Genomic DNA, 24,154 nt, shown 5'->3' on the forward strand with positions numbered 1-24,154 from the left:
GAACCAATGGCCAACTTTGTGTCTTCTGAGCAGTAGAGGTTGGTGGAGCAGAGTGGTTCTGCCTTTTACCTGACCTCCCATTGCTGTGGTGTACTGGGAGGGCAAGGGGTAACACAGCAGTGAGGTTGGCATGGTGCAAATGCACCAGCAGAGCCCATTTGACGTGCAAACCACTGGAGTGCAATTTCTTCCCATCTTGCCATGTGGATATCATGAAATCAATATTTATATTCTGAAACATGGGTTTGCTCAGATAAAACAGAAACTATTTTTTTCCCTTTTACGCATGTTCTGTCATCTGTTTCTTGGTTGCATCCGAAAACCTGGCAGCATAAATAATCAATTTGGTTTAAAACCAGCCAGGCTGTTGAAATTCTAGACAGTCTTAATTTGTGCTCCAAAGCTGGGTTGGTTTTTTTTTTACTGCCTTTAATTTTCTTTTTCTTTTTCAACTGTTCTGCATTATGATGCAAGAGCTGTAGCTCTGGGCTCACATGCTTAATGGTGACCTAGTTACAAACTTTGGTTTCGAACTAAATGTAAACAAGAACCAACAAAGTCTGGGCATTGTTTCAGTGCCTCATAATGAAAATAAACAAGTGAGGGAATCTATAAGGGCTCTTAAGGACAACACACTTCCTTGTCAATGCCTGCCCTCTAGTGGTAACAAAGAGCCTCAATATCAAGGGCCCCTAAAAACATGCAAGGGGTATCAGTGAAACACTACTTATCAGGGGAGACTTATCAGTGCCCAATAAGTGCCACTAAAGCTAATCTTGTTTTCATTTGGAATGAATACTTTTTCAGCTGTATGCACACTGCCCGAGGCTATTTAGTCAATGGACGACCATTGCTAGGTGCTTAAAGAACTCCACACGTCTGTGACAAATACGTTGATAAACTTTGAATATGCTAATTTTTATATATTGATATTCCCTAGGAAGAGGGATTGTTTGGTAAACTGCACTTGGAATTGTAGCTCTGCAAGGGATTAACAATCCTCAGCACCCTTTTCCCAGCACCTACATTACCAGGCTTTTTACGTCCTTTTCTTCATTGCTTTTCTTCCTTGTACAGGGCTGCCTGAGCTCCTGCTGCATCGTATATTTCTGCAGCTGCTTTAAAAGCGTTCCAAATTTACATTTGGAGACTTACATTTCGTGCGAGAGAAAGGTGTCACATTCTGCAGAATGAACGGCACATGTGAATACCCTCATCACGTGCACCGTAAAAAGCAGTAAGTATATGTAATAACATAAGGCTTGTTGATTTTGGCTGCGCATGTTTCTGCCTTGATTGCGTAATTAAAACCAGCAAGTAGGGAACAGTCACTACATGTAACCAGTGCAATCTTAAAGGCAATGCTGAATTTCGGGCGGGAGATATTTCCCCTCAAAAACCTTTTCCTGTTAAAGAATATTAAGAGCCCATCTTTGAATCAATCACATAAGAGATAGTGAAAAATATGGAAAGTTCATTGACCATTCTACCTCCTGCTGACGGCTAAACAAGGAATTGCAAATGAACAGGACTGAAACAATGAAATTACCAGGAACTTCTTATCTATGGATAGTTAACAGCTGTGAGGAGGGGTGCAAATTTACATGATGCACCCATGTGGGTGGGTGGGGGAAATTATCAGCGTAATGGCACCATTAAATCAAGGTTAAATAGTTGGCTAAGAACTTTTGAAGAGAACTTTAACTGGAAATACTGGCTTGACGCCTATGGGCTTGGCACTTTTTACTGTTTATGTAGGTAGTGTTTTTCCATTCCTTCATGTGGAGAGAGGTGGGAAGCAGTGACAGAGCATGTTTCTAGAGAGAAGCCAACAGCATGCCAACCTGCCAGTGCCTGATTCCAGAACTGGGGGTTATTTTCTTTTTGAGTCTGTAGAAGGCTAATCTAGGGGTGATGGGAAATGCTTGCCTGAGGGGCATGAGAAGCTTATGACTTCAGCTGATTATTACAGATATGGACAATAGTGGCCTAAAGAGATCTAGAAACTTTGAACATACAACTAGAAAAACAACATTAACATCACCTTGGCCAATTGTGATTTTATTTTTTAATTACAAAACTTAATTTTTATTAAGAACTTCAGAGGTACAGCCCTGGATCTGACAAAAGGGATGCATCGGGTCTAGTATTCTGCCTTACACAGTGGCCAGCCAGATTCCTTCAGCATCATGACATCAAGGCAACAATAGCATATAAAGCCTTTCTGGCAGAGGGTATTTTCAGAGATAAATTATATTAAGTGTCAACATATGGAGTGCACTCCAAGTTTGGGATTTTTAAGGTTAAGGGACCCCTGACTGGTAGGTCCAGTCACGGACAACTCTGGGGTCGCGGCGCTTCTGGGTCATGTGGCCAGCATGACTAAGCCGCTTCTGGCAAACCAGAGCAGTGCATGGAAATGCCGTTTACCTTCCCGCTAGAGCGGTACCTATTTATCTACTTGCACTTTGACGTGCTTTCGAACTGCTAGGTTGGCAGGAGCCGGGACTGAGCAACGGGAGTTCACCCCGTCACAGGGATTCAAACTGCCAACCTTCTGATTGGCAAGCCCTAGGCTCTGTGGTTTAACCCACAGCACTACCCGCGTCCCTAAGTTTGGGATTAGTTGACCATTTTTAAAGAAGGGCAATTTGACCTTTGCTATAACGAACTGATTGCTTTTCTTTTAGTGGCAGCCTGCCTGCTGATGGCACGGAATTGAAAAGTTTAGAATATCTGTGTATTTCTCATTGGAAACAGCAGGTATGGTTGATTGCTGTATCAGGAAAATTAAGAAACAGATTGCATGCACTGAATAATACAAATGATGTTGGTGATTTTGTTGAAGCATGATAGCCTTTTATAAAATAATTTACTGATAACTCTGAAGAATGGCAACCACTGAAATCACAGACTCATTTAGGCTGAGATTCCTACATTGCAGGGGGTTGGACTAGATGACCCTTGGTGTCCCTTCCAATTCTACAATTCCATGAAACTTAAGTAGACTGATCCATCCCGGAGTGGGGAGGGGGAGTAAGTTGGAGTTTTGTTTTTGCATTTTCCTCTCAATTTTTTTCCCTTTCATGTTGTAATTGTTGTTATATATTGGGTATATGCGAAAGCCCTCTCCTCTTGATGGTCTAAAATAAACTGCTATGCAATGCCTTTCTGCTTCTGAACCAGGATAAAGCTAGCATGCCAGGAGTATTAACCAATGGTAAGCCTATCTGCTATGGCAGGGGCTGGGGTGATGTTTAAACCCAAGAGGCACATCTGCTTCTGGGGGACCCAGAAGTGGGCAGGGCCAGTGGTAAAAGTGGGTGGAGCAAGGAATGCAGATGTCACACTGATACAGTGGGCAAGTTTCTACAGACACGCGCCTGTTTCTATCTAGGCAAGCAAGAGGCATTGACAGAGTTCAAGGACACGTTCCAGCCAGGCAGAAACAAATGGGATTCTAAGTCAGACAAGTGAGGTGTGTGAGGGGAATTCCGAGGAGCAGATTGGGAAGCCTGTTCAGCCTCTAAACCTGAGTTTCTTTACTGCTGCTCTATGGATTTGGCCAATCTCATTTTTAGATAATGTAAGCAAGGGGGCACCTAGTGGCAGTGAATTCCATAGATTAATGGTGTGAAGAAGCATTTTATATTGCCTGCTCTGAATCTATCGGCAGTCAGTTTCACAAAGGAGATTATTATGACACTGGGTTTATAGGGGAGAGGTTTTTTTGGGAGGGGGGTGAAGTCTCTCTACTATACTTGATCTATAACATTTCTACACCTTTTCTAGCTCTGTGATTTGTTGTTGTTGTTGTTGTGGTTGTTGTTGTTGTTGTTGTTGTTGTTATACTCCGCCCATCTGACTGAATTGCCCTAGCCACTCTGGGCAGCTTCCAGCATATACAGAAACATAATAATAATAATAATTAAACATTAAAAACTTCTGTATACAGGGCTGCCTTCAAATGTCTTCAAAATAATAATAATTCATTTTCTGTGATGTGACGTCCAGAAATAAATAATTTGCTTTGAGCAAAAATTTTGATTATGGACTATAAAAGCTTGGGAGATTTTATTTTAAAAATGAGCATTGTATTATTTCATCCCTTTGCTTTAATCATGGGTTGTCTGCATCTTTAATGTTACTGTTTGAAGGATATTTATGTGCATGAAAGCATGCAGTGACATTTGCACAGGAGATATAATTAGGGCAGGGGCCTCCCTGTGTTTTCCCAAATCAAACATTAGAGAACGAGGCAGCTGATAAATGATGGAAACTTGGGGAGCCATGTCTTAATCTAATGCACAGGCCCCTTAATTTATGAGGGTAGAGAGTAAATTACAACACAATCCTCTGCAGGAGTACCCTGCCCAAGAGTATTCTGAGTACTAAATTCAATGGGTGATATCCAATGCTTGTCATCCACAGAGCGGACCCATTTAAATCAACAGGCATAACTGAAACCTACTGATTTAATGGCTGTATGATTAATGTTGGATAATGCTCAATGAGAATATAGTGTTATGAGTTTACTGGTAGGTCGGCTGTAGCCCAGAGTTTCCCTTCTAATTCCTGGATCCAGCAGGGATTACTGTATTTTTCGCCCTATAGGACACACTGGCCCATAGGACGCACCTAGTTTTCAGGGGGGGAAATCAAGAAGAAGAAAAAAAGATTTCCCCCCCCGCAGCTCTGGGAGCAGCGGACAAGCTGCATGCAGCCTGTGCGCTACTCCAAGACCTTCTTCCTGCTTTTGTGGGAGGTGGCGGAATTCCCCCACCTCCCGCAAAAGCCCACAGGAGCCGCACGTGACTCCTGCAGGCTTTTCGACCAGGAGGGAGAAGGGACTGAAACGGACAGTCAGTCCCTTCTCTCTCCTTGGGGAAAAGCCCCCAAGAGCGGTGTGCTCTTTAAAGGCTGCGCGGCTCCTACGGGCTTTTCTACGATGTGGGGGAATTCCCCCACCTCCTAGAAAAGCCAGCAAAGCCGCGCAGCCCCTTTAAAGAATGCACGGCTATTGCCTGCTTTTGCGGGAGGTGGGGGAATTGCGTGTCGAGGTCCCCAGGGCCACCCCAATAACTCAAACATCACACAGAATTTTTTGTTTAAGATTTTTGGCATAATTTTGGCCACAACTTTATTGAAATACAAATTTGTGAGTGGTTGCTTAGGCATTGGTTGCGACTCTCTGCCCCCACCATGGGGGACAGACTGACATTCCGCATGATGCAAAAGTCAGAATAGGGGGATACACTTGGGGGTAGCGACAGAGCAGGGAACCTGCCCTCACCCCAAATGCAACCAGGAGCTCATTGCTATGGCCCGAGCCCCCTTGACAGAGTGGACAAGCAATAGTTAGCCCCCAATTCCTTTAACGGAATCCCTTGCAGCAGCAGCATTAGAGGGGCAGGCACAGCCAATCCATGCCCCTCTACCAACCAAACCCCCAATCGCATCAGTGGCCAAGACGCTTTCCCCCATCTCCCGCAAAAGCCCACAGGAGCAAGAAGGGACGGACTCCACCAGTCAGTCCCTTCTCCCTCCTTGGGGAAAAGCCTTGGGGAAAAGCCGCCATCCTCAAAGCCGGGTTGGAGAGTAGCGGGAAGGCGTCACGCGCCTTCCCACTGCCCCCCATCCTCTGGGGCTTTCCCCCACCGCCAGCGTCAAAGACCAGACTTTCCTGGCTTCAGCAGAAGCAATGCGAAGCCTCTGGAGCGCAGGCTTCGGAGGCTTCGCGTTGCTATCGCTGAAGCCAAGGAGCTTGCATTCGCCCCATAAGATGCACACACATTTCCCTTCATTTTTGGAGGGGGAAAAGTGCGTCTTATAGGGCGAAAAATACGCTAAATTGCTGGAATAGACAGGCCAGACTGGGAATGGCCCGCTAAGTATGGGTTGTTAAGGTAACAAAATGGCCCTGAGAGGTGCCAGAACCAAGTTCCAATGAAGACTAAACTGCTTCTGAAGCGGTTTAGTCATGCTGGTCACATGACCCGGAAAGCTGTCTGTGGACAAGCGCCAGCTCCCTTGGTCTGAAAGCGAGAGGAGCGCCACAAGCCCATAGTCACCTTTCATTGGACTTATCCGTCCAGGGGTCATTTACCTTTTACCTCCAGTGAGGAGTTCCCACTGAAGAAAGCCTTGGGAGGTGCTGATAAATCTCCTTGCCAAGGATGCAAGAGAGCCTAGGTACGCATCTGCCAGAGCAGAATTTCAAGATCAGAGCAGAATTTCAAGATGAACAGACCTTTCAGAGCTGTGGAATCTGAAAAGGTTATGCTACATATACAGTGTTACCTCGGGTTAAGTACTTAAATCGTTCCGGAGGTCCGTATTTAACCTGAAACTGTTCTTAACCTGAAGCACCACTTTAGCTAATGGGGCCTCCTGTTGCCGCCACGCCACCGGAGCACGATTTCTGTTCTCATCCTCAAGCAAAGTTCTTAACCTGAAGCACTATTTCTGGGTTAGTGGAGTCTGTAACCTGAAGCATATGTAACCCGAGGTACCACTGTAACTATGGTTTTCTTTCCCCCCCTTTCCCTTTTAAAAAGAAAATGCGCATTGAGTCAGTAGTAGGAAAAATCAAAACAACATATCCGCTTGAGCTTTGAAAAGTGTTTGTATGACTGAACCGCTAGATGGCAGTCTATGAGGGGTATAAAGTTTTTTTCAGGCGGAATCTCTATCACAGAACATTGCAAATTTATAGAAGTTAGATTAAATGCAAGATGCTGTGAAGCACGAGTGATTTTTGTACACACCGATATGTGAAGTACCCTGTGGAGAAGAGCTATTTAAAAGAACAGAACAACAGGCAGCAGCACGCTGGTTGAATGCTAGTTGTTCTTCTAAGTCTCTGATCGAAAGATGAAAGTTTTAGAATGCAGCATGGTCTAAAAAGTACAAGAAAGCAAAAAGCCTATGGAGTTTGTTGTTTGAGAAATGATTTCAAAACCTTTCTGACAGAGGCTGGGGCACCAACTATAGGGGGCAGAAAGGGCTTCAGTCCGCATAACATTTGTGGGGACGGGGCCAAGCTGGGAGGGGTGGGTGCATGGAGGGCGAAGATCACCCTCTGTGTTCCCCATCCCCTGCTGCCACTGGGTGGGGGCAGGACGCGTCATGTGACGCTGGGTCCCCTCAAGGTGAGGGGCAAGTCGGTGCCCCTGACAGAGGCCCTCACCCAAGTTCCAGTGATTTTACGGCATTTTCCTGAGCAGATTTAGCAGTTATGGGATACTAAGGCAAGGATTTTTGTGGCTCAGTTAACCAGTTAAGAAGCAGGCAGCAGGAATAAATTGAGTTCTTGCAGTTTCTATGTTGTTTGGTGCATGAGTAAATTTGTAAGAACACTCTTAAATGGAAGGTTTTAGTGCTTTGGAAATTTCATATGCTAGGCAGAGGCAAACACTGGCCAATATATTCAAGACCATCTGGAATAAAATATTGGTATTTAAGCCAACTATTTCTTCAGATTAATATTTTAAATAGTTGATCATTTAGAAAGACACTATCACAGAAACTGCACTGTGCAAAGGGTATCTTTTTTGAAACGGCAAGCATATTTTTACAACTCAGGGAGAGCAAAGACAAAACACCCTCATTAGTAAGATTAAGAGTTTAATAATTACACACTTTTTACATTATGAAAATAAGTCATAAATAGTGTAAAAATAATTCTGAAGATCAACTTCTCACAAGCTAGGAACAAAAACCAAATACAAAACTCAAAGAAACAGGAACAATTTTAAAACTGTAAAGAACAGGAGAAACCAGGAGAATTTGACAAAGAAAAGAAGTAATTCATATTGTTTCATTTGGCTCAGCCTTGAATTATGTCTGAACCAGAAGCCACACTTAAGTAAAAATGTATAACAAATCAAAAGTGATGATTTAAGCCTTGAAATTATTTACACAGCCATAGTTTTACAGTGAAATGACACTCAGAATATGTGATATGAGAATGACTCATGTAATGTTTCCCACAGTGACAATTCACTCCAAATCTCATCATCTTCTTTTAAGAAAGACTGCTATGAAATATCAAAATAACTGCACATACAGGTCAATTAAAAAAAGTAAAAAACACAAATTAAAAATATAATATTTTCCAAAAAGAAAAATGATCAGATACATACACCTTTAAAAATTGTTACCAGGTTGCATTATACTACACTTCCCAAACATGTACAACAGAAAAATATCCACAATGAATGGGCAAAATCCACTGGGAAGCTCTCCTGTACAAGCTCCAAGATGAAAGTTGCATAAGGCTTTGATAGTATTGTTCTGAGTATGGGGAGTTAAATTGTATGCCACACCCCGCTAAATCCCAGGACTGAGCAAGTGTTAATATTTAATCAAGGGTTCTAATGATTGGACAAGCAAGGCTAGCCTTCTGGTGATGAGCCATTCAGGGGAACAAAGGAAAGCAGCTCTGTGAGACCCTCTTGAGGTGTTAATACTGTGAAACCCTCCATCCTAGGCTCAGGCTGTACTTATCTGTTGTGTCTCGTTCCAAAAGGAAACACAAACCCTGGGTAATACGTGCTTGGAACCCCTGGACTCTTGCACCACTCGGAGATTGGGATTGTGTGCAGCAGTATTATTGTGTAGCACCCTTTCATTTTATTGGAAATGCCCTGGAGAGCTGGACAAAGGATTGTGACCAACATTAACAACATTTAAAATAAACCCCTCTCCCAATCAAATGCTTCCAAATTATCTCAAAGCAGTACCAAGTGTGACTGAGTTTAAAGGTAAACACTGAAGGTCCCTGGCTGGAATAAGGCCCCCTGTTAATCCAAGGAAAGACAATTCTTTTTCTGAGCAGCATAGTAAACAGGATGCATTTCAAATACCAATATTTTTTAAAAATGCAAACAAACTCCCAATATTACAGAAACCTCATCCTTTTTAGCATCCATTTTGCTGTTTTGGTGACCTTGTCACACGGTCAGACAGCAATGATCAGAAATTGATGTGACACACACATCCCGGCAGTGTTTAGCCAATCATTGGGCAGTTTCAGAAATGAATTGTATATTTCACAGCACTGGACCATTCAGACTGATATTGAGATGCCACACAAGAAAAAAAAAGAAAGATGTTTCTCTTAACAGCTTTAGGTCAAAGCTCCTGGAGACCATGTTGAGACAACTTGTGTTTTTTTTCTATTTATTTATTTCAATGTAGTTTTTGGTGTGAAAAGGAAAAGTCTCTTTTTAGGTAAAACAAAAAGATACAGATATAACTGTATGACAGTCAAGTAACAGAGCTTAGAAAGCTTGCAAAGAAAACGCATGTCATCAAAAACCTCATTCTCTTGTAGAAGAGTGCACCCATTCTTGTAGCTTTTACTCTTAAAAAAATAATTACACAGAACAATTCCATTATACAAAATAAATCCAACCATGTATTCTCATAGTTAACAATGCCCTATGTAAACCAGAGTTGCATCCAGCAGTTCTGTACGGTGAATAAATTCAGAACCTACAAGAATGTTACTGGATTGCCTCTTGCCTGTTCTTAGCCAGCATTAACATTTTGGGGCATTTTTATTGCACCAAAAGTCAAAATTCCACCTCTGGGTTCCCTTAATTGAAAGCAACAACCCAGAAACAACAAAATTAAACAGTAATGCAACAGCAAAGCCTAATAGATATCTTTCCAGTCCCATATAAAACTAAAATACTTTCAAGCCTGTACATAATACTGACGATGAAGAACAATGCATTTCAAGTCTTTATAGCATGATACATAGGCAAACATAAAGAAAAGTCATTTGACAGTGAGAAGAAATACAACTCCTCTACTTCAAGAGCCCTGGGTGCTTTGAGGCACACATGGAGCTCCTTCATGATCATTAACTTCAATGGAAAGTCTGCACACACAACTTGTGAAAACATGAATTCACCCTCCATTTAAATGAACAGCATAGGAAAGTAGTTGGGAGATCTTTGGGAACACAGTTGAAACCTCTGGATGAGTTTGATTGTATCTAAGCCTCTTATAGACACAATATGGAACATGACATCACTCAACCTCTCTATAACATCTCTCTGTTATTCTAAAATAACAAACAGATTAGAGAAATGAATGCTTCATTATGAACTGTGGTCCTACATCATCCCTTGCAATTATCTGTTCTGTAAGCACCCTGGAAGATACAATTCCTCAGTTTATGGAAATTAAAGGAAAGCAGCTTCTCCATTTATGGAGCTAAACGAAAGATTAATCTGAAACATGTTGGTTTCAGGCATGCTGTTTCTTTGTTGAGTAAAAGATACCCATGAGGACGGACACCAAATAAATATTGCAGGGAGGTGTGTGTTGAGGGGTGGGGTGGGGAACAGCAAAAGAAAAATAATCACAGAAACAAGAAGTTGGAGTTGCAGAACTTAAGTAAACTCAAGCTGTGTCCAATGTTTGAACTGAAAGAAAAAAGATCACACCGCCAACAAACCTGCAGATTTTAAGCAAAGGAAACCTGCGGCAGCAAAACATAAACAGCTACACTAGAGACACACAAGAAGAAGAAAAAATAGCACCAAAATAATTGTCAAAGATCAACACAAAAGGCACTGCATGTCTTCCAAAAGTGATTGTATGGCTAGAATGAGCACATTTGCACTTTCATCAGGCAACAGATATTTTTAAAAATCAGACACTATTTTGCTGTCTCACCAACTGACTTATCAGATCACAATGTAGTTCTACTAGGATGGCGTTTTCAAAATGGAATGGGCTCTTGCTAACAAGCAAAAGCATTTTAATTACAATGGGCAAGAATTAAGATGACTGAATGGCCAGTTCTAAGCAGATGTATGCCAAACTCATGGAGCAATAAATGAGGGAAAGAAAGAAAATGAAAACCAACTCAGGCAGGCGTACGGAACCAGTAGCCCTCCCCAGGTGTTGTCGGACTCGCGTCTCATCAGCCGCAGCTGTCATGGCCAATGGTTAGCTGAAAATAGGAGTTGTAGTCCAACAACAGCTGGAGGACCACTGGTTCCCTTCTCCTGAAGTTCACACAGTACATACCTGTCTGTTGCTAAATATATCAAAATGACTGGTGACCACAAAGGGAATTGCTGGCAGCTGTTTCTGTGATTATATAAAATCACGTTACATTGATCTGTATGCCAATTGGCGGCTGGCAGCTAGAGCAAAGTAGACTGGCATGCAAATTTATTATTTTACAAAGACACCATTCATGAACTTAATTTCACTCTAAAATTAGTGGTTGATACCCCATTGTTAGCTCATTTAAAGTGGATTGAAAATGTGTGTTGAGGGTTCGACATAGGGGTCAATGGAGCTCCATTTTGTGACCCTTGGCAAGTTTGCTTGCAAGCCACATGTTGGGACACTAAAGGATGTGCTACAGGTTTGCGTGTAGCCCTTACATCTGATCCAGCCTCCTCACTCCACCTGTTCACATTTCTTGAGCAGATCTGGCATAATTTGACCAAGTGGAAAGGAAGATTAAATGGGAACATGAGAAGAGCTCACACATTCTTCATTTTTTATACACTGCCTCTGTGTGCATCTGTGCATTGCATGAGTGCTAGGGTGGGGAAATGGCTCTGTTTAGTCCTGTAGGGAGCCTTCTGTAGTCAGACAAGGAAGGCTCATAACCCTCTTGTTTTAAATCACAAGAGGGATGAATGGAGACACTTGTGCCTTAATAATCTGAAATACAAACTAATAAAAATGTACATTGGAATGTACACGGGGAGTTGACAGGCTCCATTTCTACATAATGAGATTGGTTATGAATATTGACATCAGAACATATTTAAAATTATGCATTAAATGTCTTGGGATGCAATAACAAACTTCTTGCATTGTGGATAAATTGTTCAAAGATATGTTTTATTTGCATGTGTGCATTAATGTTAGTGTGTGCGTACACCTGCATGCACACACATGCAGATCAATATAACTTATCTCATTTATTTAAAATGCTTAAATCCTGTCTTTCTACACACACAGGGCAGCCCACAATAAAAATTAAAAACAGAATCGCAACAACAAATAAAGCAGTTAGCAAAGACAGCATCCTTTTTCTGAGTTCCCTGAGCACCTGATCTTTCTTTTCTCTTGCTGCTCAGAGGCCATCACTGAAACTTTGGCAAAATATTTGTTAGAACTATTAAGACAAAAGCTTCAGCATTAAAGCAGTTATTGTTGAACAGAAATTTCCCCAGCTCTTTGGGGTGCGTGGGAAAGGAAGTTGTTTTGAAGGGGGGGGGGAATATTATTTTCATTAAATGGTTTTGACATTCTGAAAATGAAATCTGAAATGAAAATGAAACATTATGAAAATGAAATCCGAAGTAAAAGTACAAATGAGTTCTGGAGATACTATTGATTCATGGGCAGAAGGCAGTATTGTACCAAGCTAATGGTATGGTTCAGACATGATAGTTTATTGTGATGACAATTATCTTTGGTGAGCTTTGGGTTTGGGCACTCCACTCTGCCCCCTGGCACAGTAGTGAGGAGGCGTTTTGAAGTGTGCACTCCAATTTCAGATTAACTGCCGCTTGTATTGATGCTCAAACCCAAACTGTGGTTAATCTTAAATATGCATTTAAGATTAGCCATACTTTAGGGATAGGGTAGCATACTATACTGCAGTTCATCTAAAATGAAAATGTAAGCATTTGTTCTCCTTGCACATGTACCAGAGGAGATGCATGAGCCCAAGGCTTGCTGCAACATATTATCATCATGCTAAACAATGGTTTAGTGTGATGTCCAAAGTAGCCATTATTTGGAAATGGAATCATTATGAGGTGATGCACATGACATTTCTGGAGCAACTGATGCTTGTCTCCAGAAACACATGACTGTGTCTTCCTCACATCATTTCACACATGTACGAAATCTCTTATTTGGTCAGACTTTTTTATGAATGTACATAGAAGTTAAATCACTATTTCAGCACTGGCAATGATTTTTTTTAAAAGCATTTAAAGTAAAAAATCCAACATAAATTAGTTTCTCGGGGTGTCTACAAATGTACTTTATGAATACAAGTCTAAAGATTTGAAAGTTAAGCAGATGTGTTCAAAACAGAGAAATGAAAGCTGTTTTTTAAAGCAATATGCAACACAATCGGAACACATTCAGAAGTTCCACTGAATTCAATGGGTTTTTGTCCCAGAGAAGAATGCACAGGATTGCAGTCTAAAATTCAGATGAAATTCATTATACATTTGAGATAAAAATGTTGCTGTTATTGTCATGTAATATTCTTTCCCTATTGCATACTCTTTGGGCTACAGAACCCCTAAACAGGACAACTGTAGAAGGAAAAAAAGGTATATGAATAAATGTGTTCATAGGAATTAAAAAGAAACAAATCCCTGCTGTGCAGCAGTAAAGACCTTATAGATCCAAAAAAAGACAACACTGAAAGAAGTTGAACACAAGTGCATTTTTCAGAACTTAAATTTCAGGAAGCATGTATCTGCTGGATGATAGCGAACTGAAACACAAATAAAATAAAATAAATTTTTCCAAAATCCTATAAGCATTTGATATTTCATCAGGAACTTCTAAAATTCAAATGGCGAGCCATATACAGTCATGTCTGTTCCATTGCTTTAGGCATTTCATGGTATCTTTTGTCAAGAATCCTTGCCTTCAAAAATCTCAAAATGCAGTATGTGAAACAAATACTGCACCAATCCTTGAAAATGGTCGTGTCGATACTGAGACCTATCATCAAATGATCCTTTTGGTATCTCTCTGCAGCTTCATCAACCTACTCGCAAAGCAAGATCTTCATGCTTCTTTCCTCCTTGGTTAAATAGTCAACAGGGACTAGTGTTGAAATCCACCCAATTTGAATGGCTTGTGACTGCGAGGAGTGCAAGCAAACAGAGGCTGATGAAGAGGTTTCACCCTTTTGACAAAGGTGGCTTCATAACCCAGAAGACTGAAAGCCATCCACCGCTGGAAGGAACTGCAGCTCCCTCCAAATTCAAGACCATTGTCTTAATTTCCTCCTCTTATCATTTTTTTGCAATAAGCCATGGTGTGACTCCCTTGAGATGACAAAAAAGAACAATTCAGGTGTCTGAATGAAAAGTCACAGCAAGCAACCATTGTAGCTCACGGGGATGATCACACAACAAGCTGTTTTGGCACACGAGTCATGCTTCTGATTTTAGTCAGCACAAGCAAATATGTGAGCTATGAACCAGTGATAAGATTGATGAAGGTGAACATGGAAGCCAAGTCACTGTATTCCAATGGCAATCGGGTACAGTACGTTTCATAGCGCTGAGCTCATATTTGGTCACAGTTTCATGTAAACTAGTTCATGGCACTTGTTGTCCATGCAGGCCCAAAAGAAGACAAACAAAGAAAAAACTGGAAAACTGCAGAAACAACTCAAATGTCTATGAGTGATCACTCTGTAAAGATTAACTCTGAATAGAGACTAATACTTGATTTTGCAAGTTTGTTGCAGTTTATATTTTGTTGAATTGCAGATGTATGTGAAGAATAGAGGTACACATGGACTACTGCAAACAAGTAGAAGCAGCTACGTGTAAACATATTTCAGACTTGTAAAATCAATGGTTCCATTTTCAACTATAAATACAAGAGCGGAGTGTTATATACACAACTTCATGCTTGCAAAGTTAGATTCATCACTGCAAAAAACAAAGAAACAACATTTTGGCAAGGTTAGTAATGAGCTCAAATGTCTGCTTCAACTAAGTAATGGGCTGAATGAAGAGCTGTCTCTGATCTCCCATGAGTGGGACATGGGACAGTTTGGACTGACTCCCCCTTCCCGCTGTTTTCCCCAAGAACAGTGTGAAAGTCTAGAGGAAATTGGCAAAATCTTCCTTTCTACAGTCTAAGCATTTTGATAATATTCTGCCATTCCCCTTGATTGTCTAAACTTAATTTGCCTAATAAAAAGTGGACATACAAGATGATTTTCAGCACCTCACCTTTTGCCAACAGCCAGGCATTGGTAAGCCATCTGGTCCCTGTTTGAAGAACAAAGTTCATGATTAAGGTTTAACAACATCTCTCAACAAGAACCCACACCCACACCATTCCATATCTCACAAATGAAAACTTGTTTAGGAAGATAAGTAAGACTGAAACATTCAGCAGAAGAATGGGTGGGATGCATGAAGATTCTCTTAACACACATAATCCTGTGTTCCTTGGATTTCCTGAAGAACAATTAACCACCATAGGAACACTTTAAAGATTAACAAGTGCCTTATTTCATGCAAATTTATTTGTGGCTTTTTGATCTCCATTGATCCATATGTAATTGTGGTAATGAAAGGACAATTAGAGTTCCAATGCAGCAAGAAGGATGTTGTAAATGGCCTTTACCAGTTCACTGCCTTGGATCAACTGTGAATTGGACTAGTTAGTCCATTTAGGCAGGACAGGATAGGCTTGGAAAATGACAAAACTATTCAGAATAATCTTTCCATAAGCAAGAGTGTATCATTTCTATCTGGAATTACTCTCCCGGGAGTAAATCAATTCAGCTGTAGGCTAGCTAAACCCAAACATGCTGGTTTATTTTCAGTAAGAACGTGCTTAGAATTAAAACTCTCTACATGAAAACCGATGAAAACTAAATTCACAGAAACAGTAAGAATGTAAGAAGAGTCCTGGATCAGAACAGACCAGCATTCTGTTCCCACAGTGGCCTATCGGATGCCCATGAAAAGCCCATAAGGGAGGGCATGAGTGCAACAACACTACCCTCTTGTCATTCCCCAGCAACTTGTATTCAGAGACATCCTGCCTCTGATACTGGATATAATATAGCCATCATGACTAGTAGTCCGTGCGAAGGGTGCCCTGATCATGTGAAGCCCTTACGCATGTGCAGGAGCTCATGCATTTGTAGTTGCTTCACAGAGAACCACATGCAATGCAGAGTGGCTGGAAGAAGCAGATGTGACTTTAGGAGAGGGGCTAAAGGTATGACTGCAATGTTGCCCTCCACATGAGTGACATATGCATAGGGCATGGGTAGGCAAACCAAGGCCCAGGGCCCAGATCCAGCCCGATCGCCTACTAAATCCGGCCTGCGGATGGTCCGGGAATCAGCGTGTCTTTACATGAGTAGAATGTGCGCTTTTATTCAAAATGCATCTCTGGGATATTTGTGAGGCATAGGAATTTGTTCATTTTTTTCTTCAAAATATAGTCCGGCTCCCCACAAGGTCTGAGTGACAGTGGACCGGCCCCCTGCTGAAAAAGTTTGCTGACCCCTGGCATAGGGCTTCAGGGTACCTGAATATAAGTTCTACCATCCTCATTGGTCTCAATGGAATCAGAAAGTGGCAGATGATGAGGGGCTGGAGCAAACAGGCCCCATCTTAGTGCCTGAGCTGGTGTGGGCATGCTGGGAACCACTGGGGCAAACAGCATTGTTTACCCCCCCCCATTTTAAATACCTTTTCTAGTCACTGGACAGCTGGCCAAACATGTCCACAGTGACAAGTCATTTTATTATTATTTTAAAATATATTGGGCAGTATCCAATTGAGTGCTTCTTACCACTAGTGCAAGGATTTTGGTTGTTTAATGGAACTTCCCTTTCCTTTCTTCTCATCTCCCCACCTCACCTCCACATCTGTCCTTTGTATTTCCCCAATCCTCTGGAGCAGATTTGGGAAGAACATGGGAGACATATGGGTAGAGGAGCAGGAGGGGCAGTTCCATTGTGTAAGTGGAAATATTGGAATAGTTCATGAGTGGGCCCAATTCAAGGTCAAGGCAGATGTGTAATTTACACTTGGATTTTCTATATGCCAACAAATTTTCTTTTGGGAGATCCTCAATAATTTGAGCAAACAACAACACTGCTAGTGTCTATTAAGTTTGTCCTATAGCTGCCTGCATTCTGTTTACTTCCAGACAGAAATGATACTGCAAACTCCCCCCCCCTTTAAGAATCATGAAGGCATGCTTGATTTACTTGCAACCAAATACATGAACTATAAGTTATCATTAATCAGAGGCAAACCAAATATAACATGGACTGTGTAGTCAGATAAATATTCATTTGATAACTTAGATTAGAAACATTGTGCTTGAAATAAAACCTACTTAACTTTAACATTCGTGCTTAAACTATACAAACAGTATCAGAACATGCAGATCAGCTGTAACTGCTAACCATTAAAAAGCCTTTGGCATTTTCTAGAAATGTGTAAATAATGTTGATTTTTAAAATGAATGAAAATAATAATAATAATATTTTGATAATAATGAAAATAAAGAGTGTTGCCAGATTGGTACAAGGGAGAGGGATCGATGAGTAGAATTTTAGTATAGGTAGGAGCTTGAACTCATGCTAACATAAAGTTGGGAACTGTTGTGTATATTGTGGGAAATTAAGTTTCAAAGGAAAGACTGTTACACTGGAAACATTTAAGAAACAAAGACAGTGAGGGCTTTGGGCTGCAGGCCATTAACTCCTTACAAATGTCTGAGAAGTGTGTAGCATTCCAATATATAAGAGTGGAACTGTTCATAGGACTGCAGACACATTAGTGAGGTCCTAAAGACTAGTTCCAAGTCATCCTAAATGCCTATATAATTTTAGGCAAAAAACAAAACAAAAAAACCCAAACCTATACCATCGTCTCCATATTTTTAACATTGGCAGCTGTAGAGAGCTCCATGGAGGATTTTGATTAAAGTGCCTATTCTAATACATCAAAAAACATTTCTCACTAACAAAATCAGGGGAATATCTTTACTCGTACATGCACAGAGAACTCTGTTAGCATAGAACAGACTGGAGCAGCTCTGTTGTCCAACAGATATGGTACACATTAGAGCCCATGGTCTTGATCCTTTGTGCATTAACAGAGCTCCTTCCTGTGTGTGTATTTTCTCTTTCATTTAAACAGAAGAGTATGAATGAAGCTATCCCATCTACAGAAGTTAACAAGGTGTGGTGCAGTTGTCAGAGGGCTGGACTAGGATATGGAAGACCAAGGCATAAATCCCTGCTCAGTCTTGGAGCTCACTGGGTGACTAAGGCAAGCCACAGTCTCTCAATCTAACCTAGCTCACAGGGTTGTTGCAAGGAGAAAGATGGGGAGGGGGGAATCTCGTATACTGCCTTGAGCTTCCTGGAGAAAAGGCAGGATATAAATGTAATGAATGAATAGGCACACATAGGTGCGCTTGAATTCCAGTGCCCACAAGTGCTTACTGAAGTGGGGTGTCCGTGTATACCAGGGGTTGTCAACCTGGTCCCTACTTCCCACTAGTGGGCGTTTCAGGATTCTAGGTGGGCGGTCGGGAGTTCTATGGCACAAGCTGAATCTTCCTTCCATCGGGCACTGGTGGGCGGTCAGGAAATTTTACCATCAAGAAAGATGCATTAGTGGGCGGTAGGTATGAAAAGGTTGACTACCACTGGTGTACACAGTGGAGCTACCATATTAATATTACTGCAGGGAATAAAAAATGATCTCGCATTAAAGTGGCTTGGATTAGAGATTAATTCCTCCCCCTGCCTGTGCATATATAGTACCCTTCCTTAATTTAAAAAGAAAAGCCACAGAAGCAGTCTGAATACAGTCATACCTCGGGTTGAATGCGCTTCAGGTTGAGCGCGTTCGAGTTGCGCTCCGCGGCAACCTGGAAGTAATGGAGCGTGTTACTTCCAGGTTTCGCTGCTTGCACATGCGCAGACGCTCAAAATGACGTCACGCGCATGCGCAGAAGTAGCGAAAAGCGACGCATGCGTGTGCAGACGTGCCGTCACTAGTTACATTTGCTTCTAGATGCGAATGGGGCTCCGGAACGGATCCCATTCATATCCAGAGGTACCACTGTACTTAAAAGTTTGGAACATGTTCAGGAATGAGCTAAGATAAAATGTGTAGGGCAGGAATAAAAATTATACATTCTTTAAATTGGGCATTCCTGCGGTTTATATATCTGGTTTGTGTCAGCAAAGAGGGCAACTTCATTCTTGTAAGTAGGGATAGAACACATTTTGGTGGTGGTGGTGAGGATGGGGAGAGAGACAAGCAATCTTGAAGTAGGGTGGGTGGGAATTACACTTATTGTCAATGCTGGAATAAAACAAACTCAGAATCATTGTATGGTGGCGGGCGCAAAGTGCTTAGTGTTACGTTGCAGATGTTGAGAGGATGTTGTGATCTCTGGATACTGTTACGATCACCAAAGCAGCCAGTTTGATCATGCACATGCATGTACAGGGACATGTAAATGTAAAGTCTGGTCGGTTTAAACTTTACATTGGAAACAGCTGACTAGAAACACAGGAATTGCATGCGGGTTGGTAGGAAAGAGCAATACTGTACCAATTGGCAAGGGGCATCCAGCCCATCCAGGCCTGGCTGGCCTGGCTCCCCTTTTTCCCCCTTAATTCCTCGGAATCCCTGTTTGTAAAGATTAACTTGCAACGTTACTAAGAAATATATTTTGCATTGACTTCGCTGGAATAAACAAAGAAGGAAGGAACAAAAGGAGGAGCAAGCTAACAGGAGGGTTATAATGTTGGTATTTTGCTTCTCAGAAACAAGCCACGTAGCAGAGCAAGTGACCTGTATGACAAAATATAGCTAATAATTGCAAATGCAAGCCTTTATACCACAAATTATGGAAATGTTTGCCATTAATATCTATTCTATTTTTAAAATCTTCACTGTTTTTTTGGAAAGAGTTAGATGAAATGTCACCATTTGGCAACAGGATTCTTCAGTCTGAATACCAGCATTAGACAATATCAGTAGCTTGCTCCTCCTCATATTGCAGCGACCTACTATATTATTGTATGAGGAGACATGTCCAATACACAGGTGAGACGTACCAATGGGCAAGGTGCATCTAATCCAGGGGCACCCTGTTCTCCTTTCTCCCCTTTAGGCCCCTTTTTGCCTTTCTTTCCCTTTTCCCCCTGTGGACACAATGGTTTGGACAAAACAAATGTTTCATTCTTTTCAGGGAAAAAAAGAGAGAGATGCTTTAAAAGATTTTTTTTTAAGCCAATGGAGGGCTGAAAGGACACTTACCACTGTGTTCTACTTTGCATGATGCATTATGTGGAAAAATAAATGGTGATCATGAGCAACAACTGCATCAGTTGGGTTTTACTGAGCTTCCTTACTGATGTCATCATTATGAACACTTTGAATCCTAGAGCAGGGCTTGAAAGCATCAATGCTTTGTTGGTCATTTGACTCAAAGAGGCACCTGGAAGTGCCTTCAGATAAAATCCACCCCGATCAGCCTGATCGTGAAGACATGCAAGTTCCAACGCATTCAGCAAGGCTCAGTGCATTTACCTTGGTTGAGGAGCCGCTTTCTCACGGTTCTTTCCCAAGAAAATGCTGTTTTTCCCAGGGACAGGGATATTTGCAAGGGCAGGGGCATTTGCCCCGTCCACACCCTTTTCACATATGTGCACAGACTCCTAGGGTTGTGTGGGACTGAGCCACAGAGCACAGAGAAGTCACTCCCCTTTCCAATGTACCGTATTGTTCGCACCATAGGACGCACCGGACAATAGGACGCACCTTGTTTTAGAGGGGGGAGAACAAGGGAAATTTTTTTTTCTGCTCTCTGCCCAGCCCCTTCGGTGAAGCAGCAGGAGGCGCTGCGCAGAGAGTGGGAGAATTTCCCCCTCTTGTTTTCCTGCTCTAAAACAAGGTGCCGTTTAAGGTGCGTTCAGGTCGCTACCTTGGAAGCATGGAGAGCAAGAAGGGTCGGTGTGCACCGACCCCTCTCACTCTCCAGGCTTCAGGTTCCTTCTGACCTGCTCTTTGGGGCTGGCAGGGGAAGCCCACCACCAGCCCCAAAGAGCAGGTCAGGGAGCAGCGGAAAGGCGCAGCGGAGAGGCTGCTGCCATAGTTGCGCGTCACCTCTCCAGCTGGGAGAGGGTCGCGGGGCTAAGGCTTCTTTAGCCCCGCACGCGCTCTCCCGGTTGGAGAGGTGACACGCTATAGATGCTCCTGCCATAGCCGCACGTCACCTCCCCAGCCGGGAGAGAGTAAACCGGGCTTCTTTAGCCCCACGCACGCTCTCCCGGTTGGAGAGGTGGCGCGTGGCAATAGAGGCTCCTGCCATAGCCGTGCGTCACCTCTCCAGCCGGGAGAGGGTCACGGGGGCTGCTTTAGCCCCCCGTGCGCTCTCCCGGCTGGAGAGGTGACGCGCGGCTATAGAGGCTCCTGCCATAGCCGCGCATCACCTCTCCAGCTGGGAGAGGGTCGTGGGGAGCTGCTTTAGCCCTGTGCGCGCTCTCCCAGCTGGAGAGGTGACGCGTGGCTATAGAGGCTCCTGCCATAGCCGCGCGTTACCTCTCCAGCCGGGAGAGGGTAGCAGGGCTATGGCGTCTTCGCTCCATAGGACACACATACATTTCCCCTTCGTTTTTGAAGGGGGAAAAGTGCGTCCTATAGAGCGAAAAATATGGTAGTGCAATGTAAACTGCACCTGAGGGAAATTCATGCCTTTTTTGTACAGAGGGAGCTGCCCATTCCACTGAAATGAATGGGAAACATTGTGCATAGATGAATTCCACATCTATCTAAGTATGCAAACATTGCTCTGAATTGGGATTTCTCTTCATAAAATCTTTTTGCCAATGAGGGAGCTATTGTCCTAAGCGTGCTGCACTTTAATACTTAGGAATGCTCCCTCTATCCAAAGGATGGAGTTCAGCTTAACAGGGACTGAATAGATCTGTGTGGTGCAGCTTCACTGAACAGAATAAAGCTGAATGAGAGGAGAAAATAAGATGAACCAAATCTGTAGTGGATTTTAATGAGGTCAATTTGCTTCTGTTCCCAAATGACTGTTTTGTCATTAGTTCTAAAAGGGTCTTGGCCAAATATGCTCTGCTAATCCCATTCTTAAAAAGTTCAATAAAGGGCCATCAGTCACTTAGAGAATTAAGCATGTATTCTCTTTTTCTGCCCTGCAAAAGGATTCAAAAGAAATCTTCTTCGTCAAAAGATCCTCTGATCCTCTTTGCAATGTACATTCTTTTTCTAACGCAATATTAGAACGTGTTCATTAAAACATCACTTTCAGAGCTTAGTTATGTGTCCTGAATTTGAAACTGAAAAATCCAGCCATGTGGTTGAAAATGGAGCTGCTTTTTAAGGGGCGTGCATTATAGGAATTTTAGAATTTTGTGCTAATGCACAGATTTGATGAAACTGATTTGATGTTTAGGTGGACTGAATTGCTATCTGAGAAAATGACTTCATTTTCAGCCAGAGGGAGACCGTCTGAGAACTAATTTAAAATAGATCTCACAAATGATCAGATGTTCACAATGGTAAATGAGTTTCAGGCTCACTCACAGTTTTTAACAAAAACCAAAAGTGCCTCTCTTTGCTTGTTTGTTTTAATTTTAAAACCCACCACACGCAATGAGGGGAAATCAAGAATATTATAGAGATGGAGAAATAGCAAAAGGAAAATTAGTAGAATAAAATAAAGAGCAACCAAGGAAGGGTTGTCAAGGCTGTGGTTGGAGGCAAGATTTAATTTGTAAGGAAAAGGGGTAAAAAAAGGACAAGATGAATTGTAAGGAAACAAGGTAAAAGGAGAAGGGAGGGATGCACCTCTGAAAGGGGAAAAGGGATTAGGATGATGAATAGTAGGGCTAAAAAACCTGTGGTCCCCCAGATTCCATGGGACTCCAAGTCCCATCAGCTCCAGCCAGCATGGCTAATGGCCAAGGGTTGATGGGAGTTGTATTCCACAACATCTGTATGACCACAGGTTCCCCATCCCTGACATAAAGGAAATGAACATTCACCCATTTTCTCATAAAAAATATACTATGTATCCATTTACAGCAGAATATAAAACGTTTGCTAGAGTTTCTTTTTCATGTTACAATGTCTTAGGCAGAGCACACATACTTTAAAACCAATTGCAAGCTCACCTTAAGTTAATGTAAAAAATAATAATTATCATACTATTATGCATTTGAAAAGTGAAATTACACAACACACATGATATACTATGGCATATAGGACAAACATTCCAATGAGAATCAAACACATTTCCATGGAGAGATATACTGTATTACATCATATGAATGACACTATTCGCCTGTCTTGTCTGTGTGCCAAAATACTACGTAGAGGCACTTAGGGGGAAACAATTCAGAAACTTAGGGGACACAGAAAACCACGATTCAAGTAACTCTATTTTGTTTCGAACACCGTGTTTTTCTTCAGTGTAATAACAAAAGCAATGGCCAGGCTAGCTTCCTGGTGAAGTAGTAGCCTTAAATATTTGCCATTAAGGAAACAAAGGGAGCGGTTTGGCACCAGAGAGCAAATGGGTGGGCTCACTCCCTCCCATCAACTCGCTGGTAGTTAGAAAGACAAAGGCCAGAGTGGAGAGTTGAGTGATGTGAGATAGCAGCTGGATGCAAAAGCTGTAGGCAGGGAAGCTAGAGAAGGAGCCATGCTGGATTGCACCCAAGTCTGCAGCTATGGAAGGAACAAGACCCTTATAGGGTGTGAACCCCTCCATCATAGGCTCAGGTTGTCTATATGTGTAAATAAACCATATATCATTAAGACACTAAAGTGTCCACTCCTCATTCCAAAGGAAGATGAATCCTGGGTAAGTGCCTGGAATCTCGCACCCCCCTGGATTATGTAGGATTTAGATTTGGAGGTAGTGTTTAAAGGACAAGGAAGCATTTATGGATTTTAAAGGCAAATCTCAATCCAAATCTCAATTCATTTCCTACTCCTAGAAAATCTAGGGGAAATCAATACAGTTTGTCCTTGCAGTTTTTGCCATCATTGACTTCAACAAACAATGGTCTGGCTAAGGAAGTAAAATGGCCTCATCCTAAGACTTACTGAGACAGCAAATAAATGGTTATGAAGGTGAAACCAACTGCCACAATGGCATTGGCACAAGCTTCTGTGTTATGCCACCATTTCAGGGTTGTTCCCTAGCTTTGGAAACTGAAACAGTTATTCTTCAGATAAATATGATTTAAATAACTATCCATTTTCACTCTTAAGTTTGCAGTTAATGCTTCTCAGTTGGAAGCTGATAAAAATTTTCTGTTTCCTGGTTTTACATGTGAAGTGGTACTCATGTGAATTCAGGG

The 24,154-nt window shown here is 42.1% G+C and overlaps 1 protein-coding gene across 1 annotated transcript in view; it reads right to left on the minus strand.

Moving 5' to 3' along the window:
• The window catches only part of COL25A1 (collagen type XXV alpha 1 chain), a 317,071-nt gene that overhangs the window by 4,268 nt on the left and 288,649 nt on the right, over positions 1 to 24,154 (minus strand). The window contains exons 35-36 of the mRNA XM_081925055.1: positions 19,365 to 19,442; positions 14,988 to 15,026 (exon numbers count right to left, since the gene is read on the minus strand). Coding sequence (XP_081781181.1) covers positions 14,988 to 15,026; positions 19,365 to 19,442 — 117 coding nt within the window. The remainder of the gene's footprint in view (positions 1 to 14,987; positions 15,027 to 19,364; positions 19,443 to 24,154) is intronic.

This window comes from Podarcis melisellensis (genome assembly GCF_964234715.1).
Source record: "Podarcis melisellensis genome assembly, chromosome: 9".
Taxonomy (NCBI): domain Eukaryota; kingdom Metazoa; phylum Chordata; class Lepidosauria; order Squamata; family Lacertidae; genus Podarcis; species Podarcis melisellensis.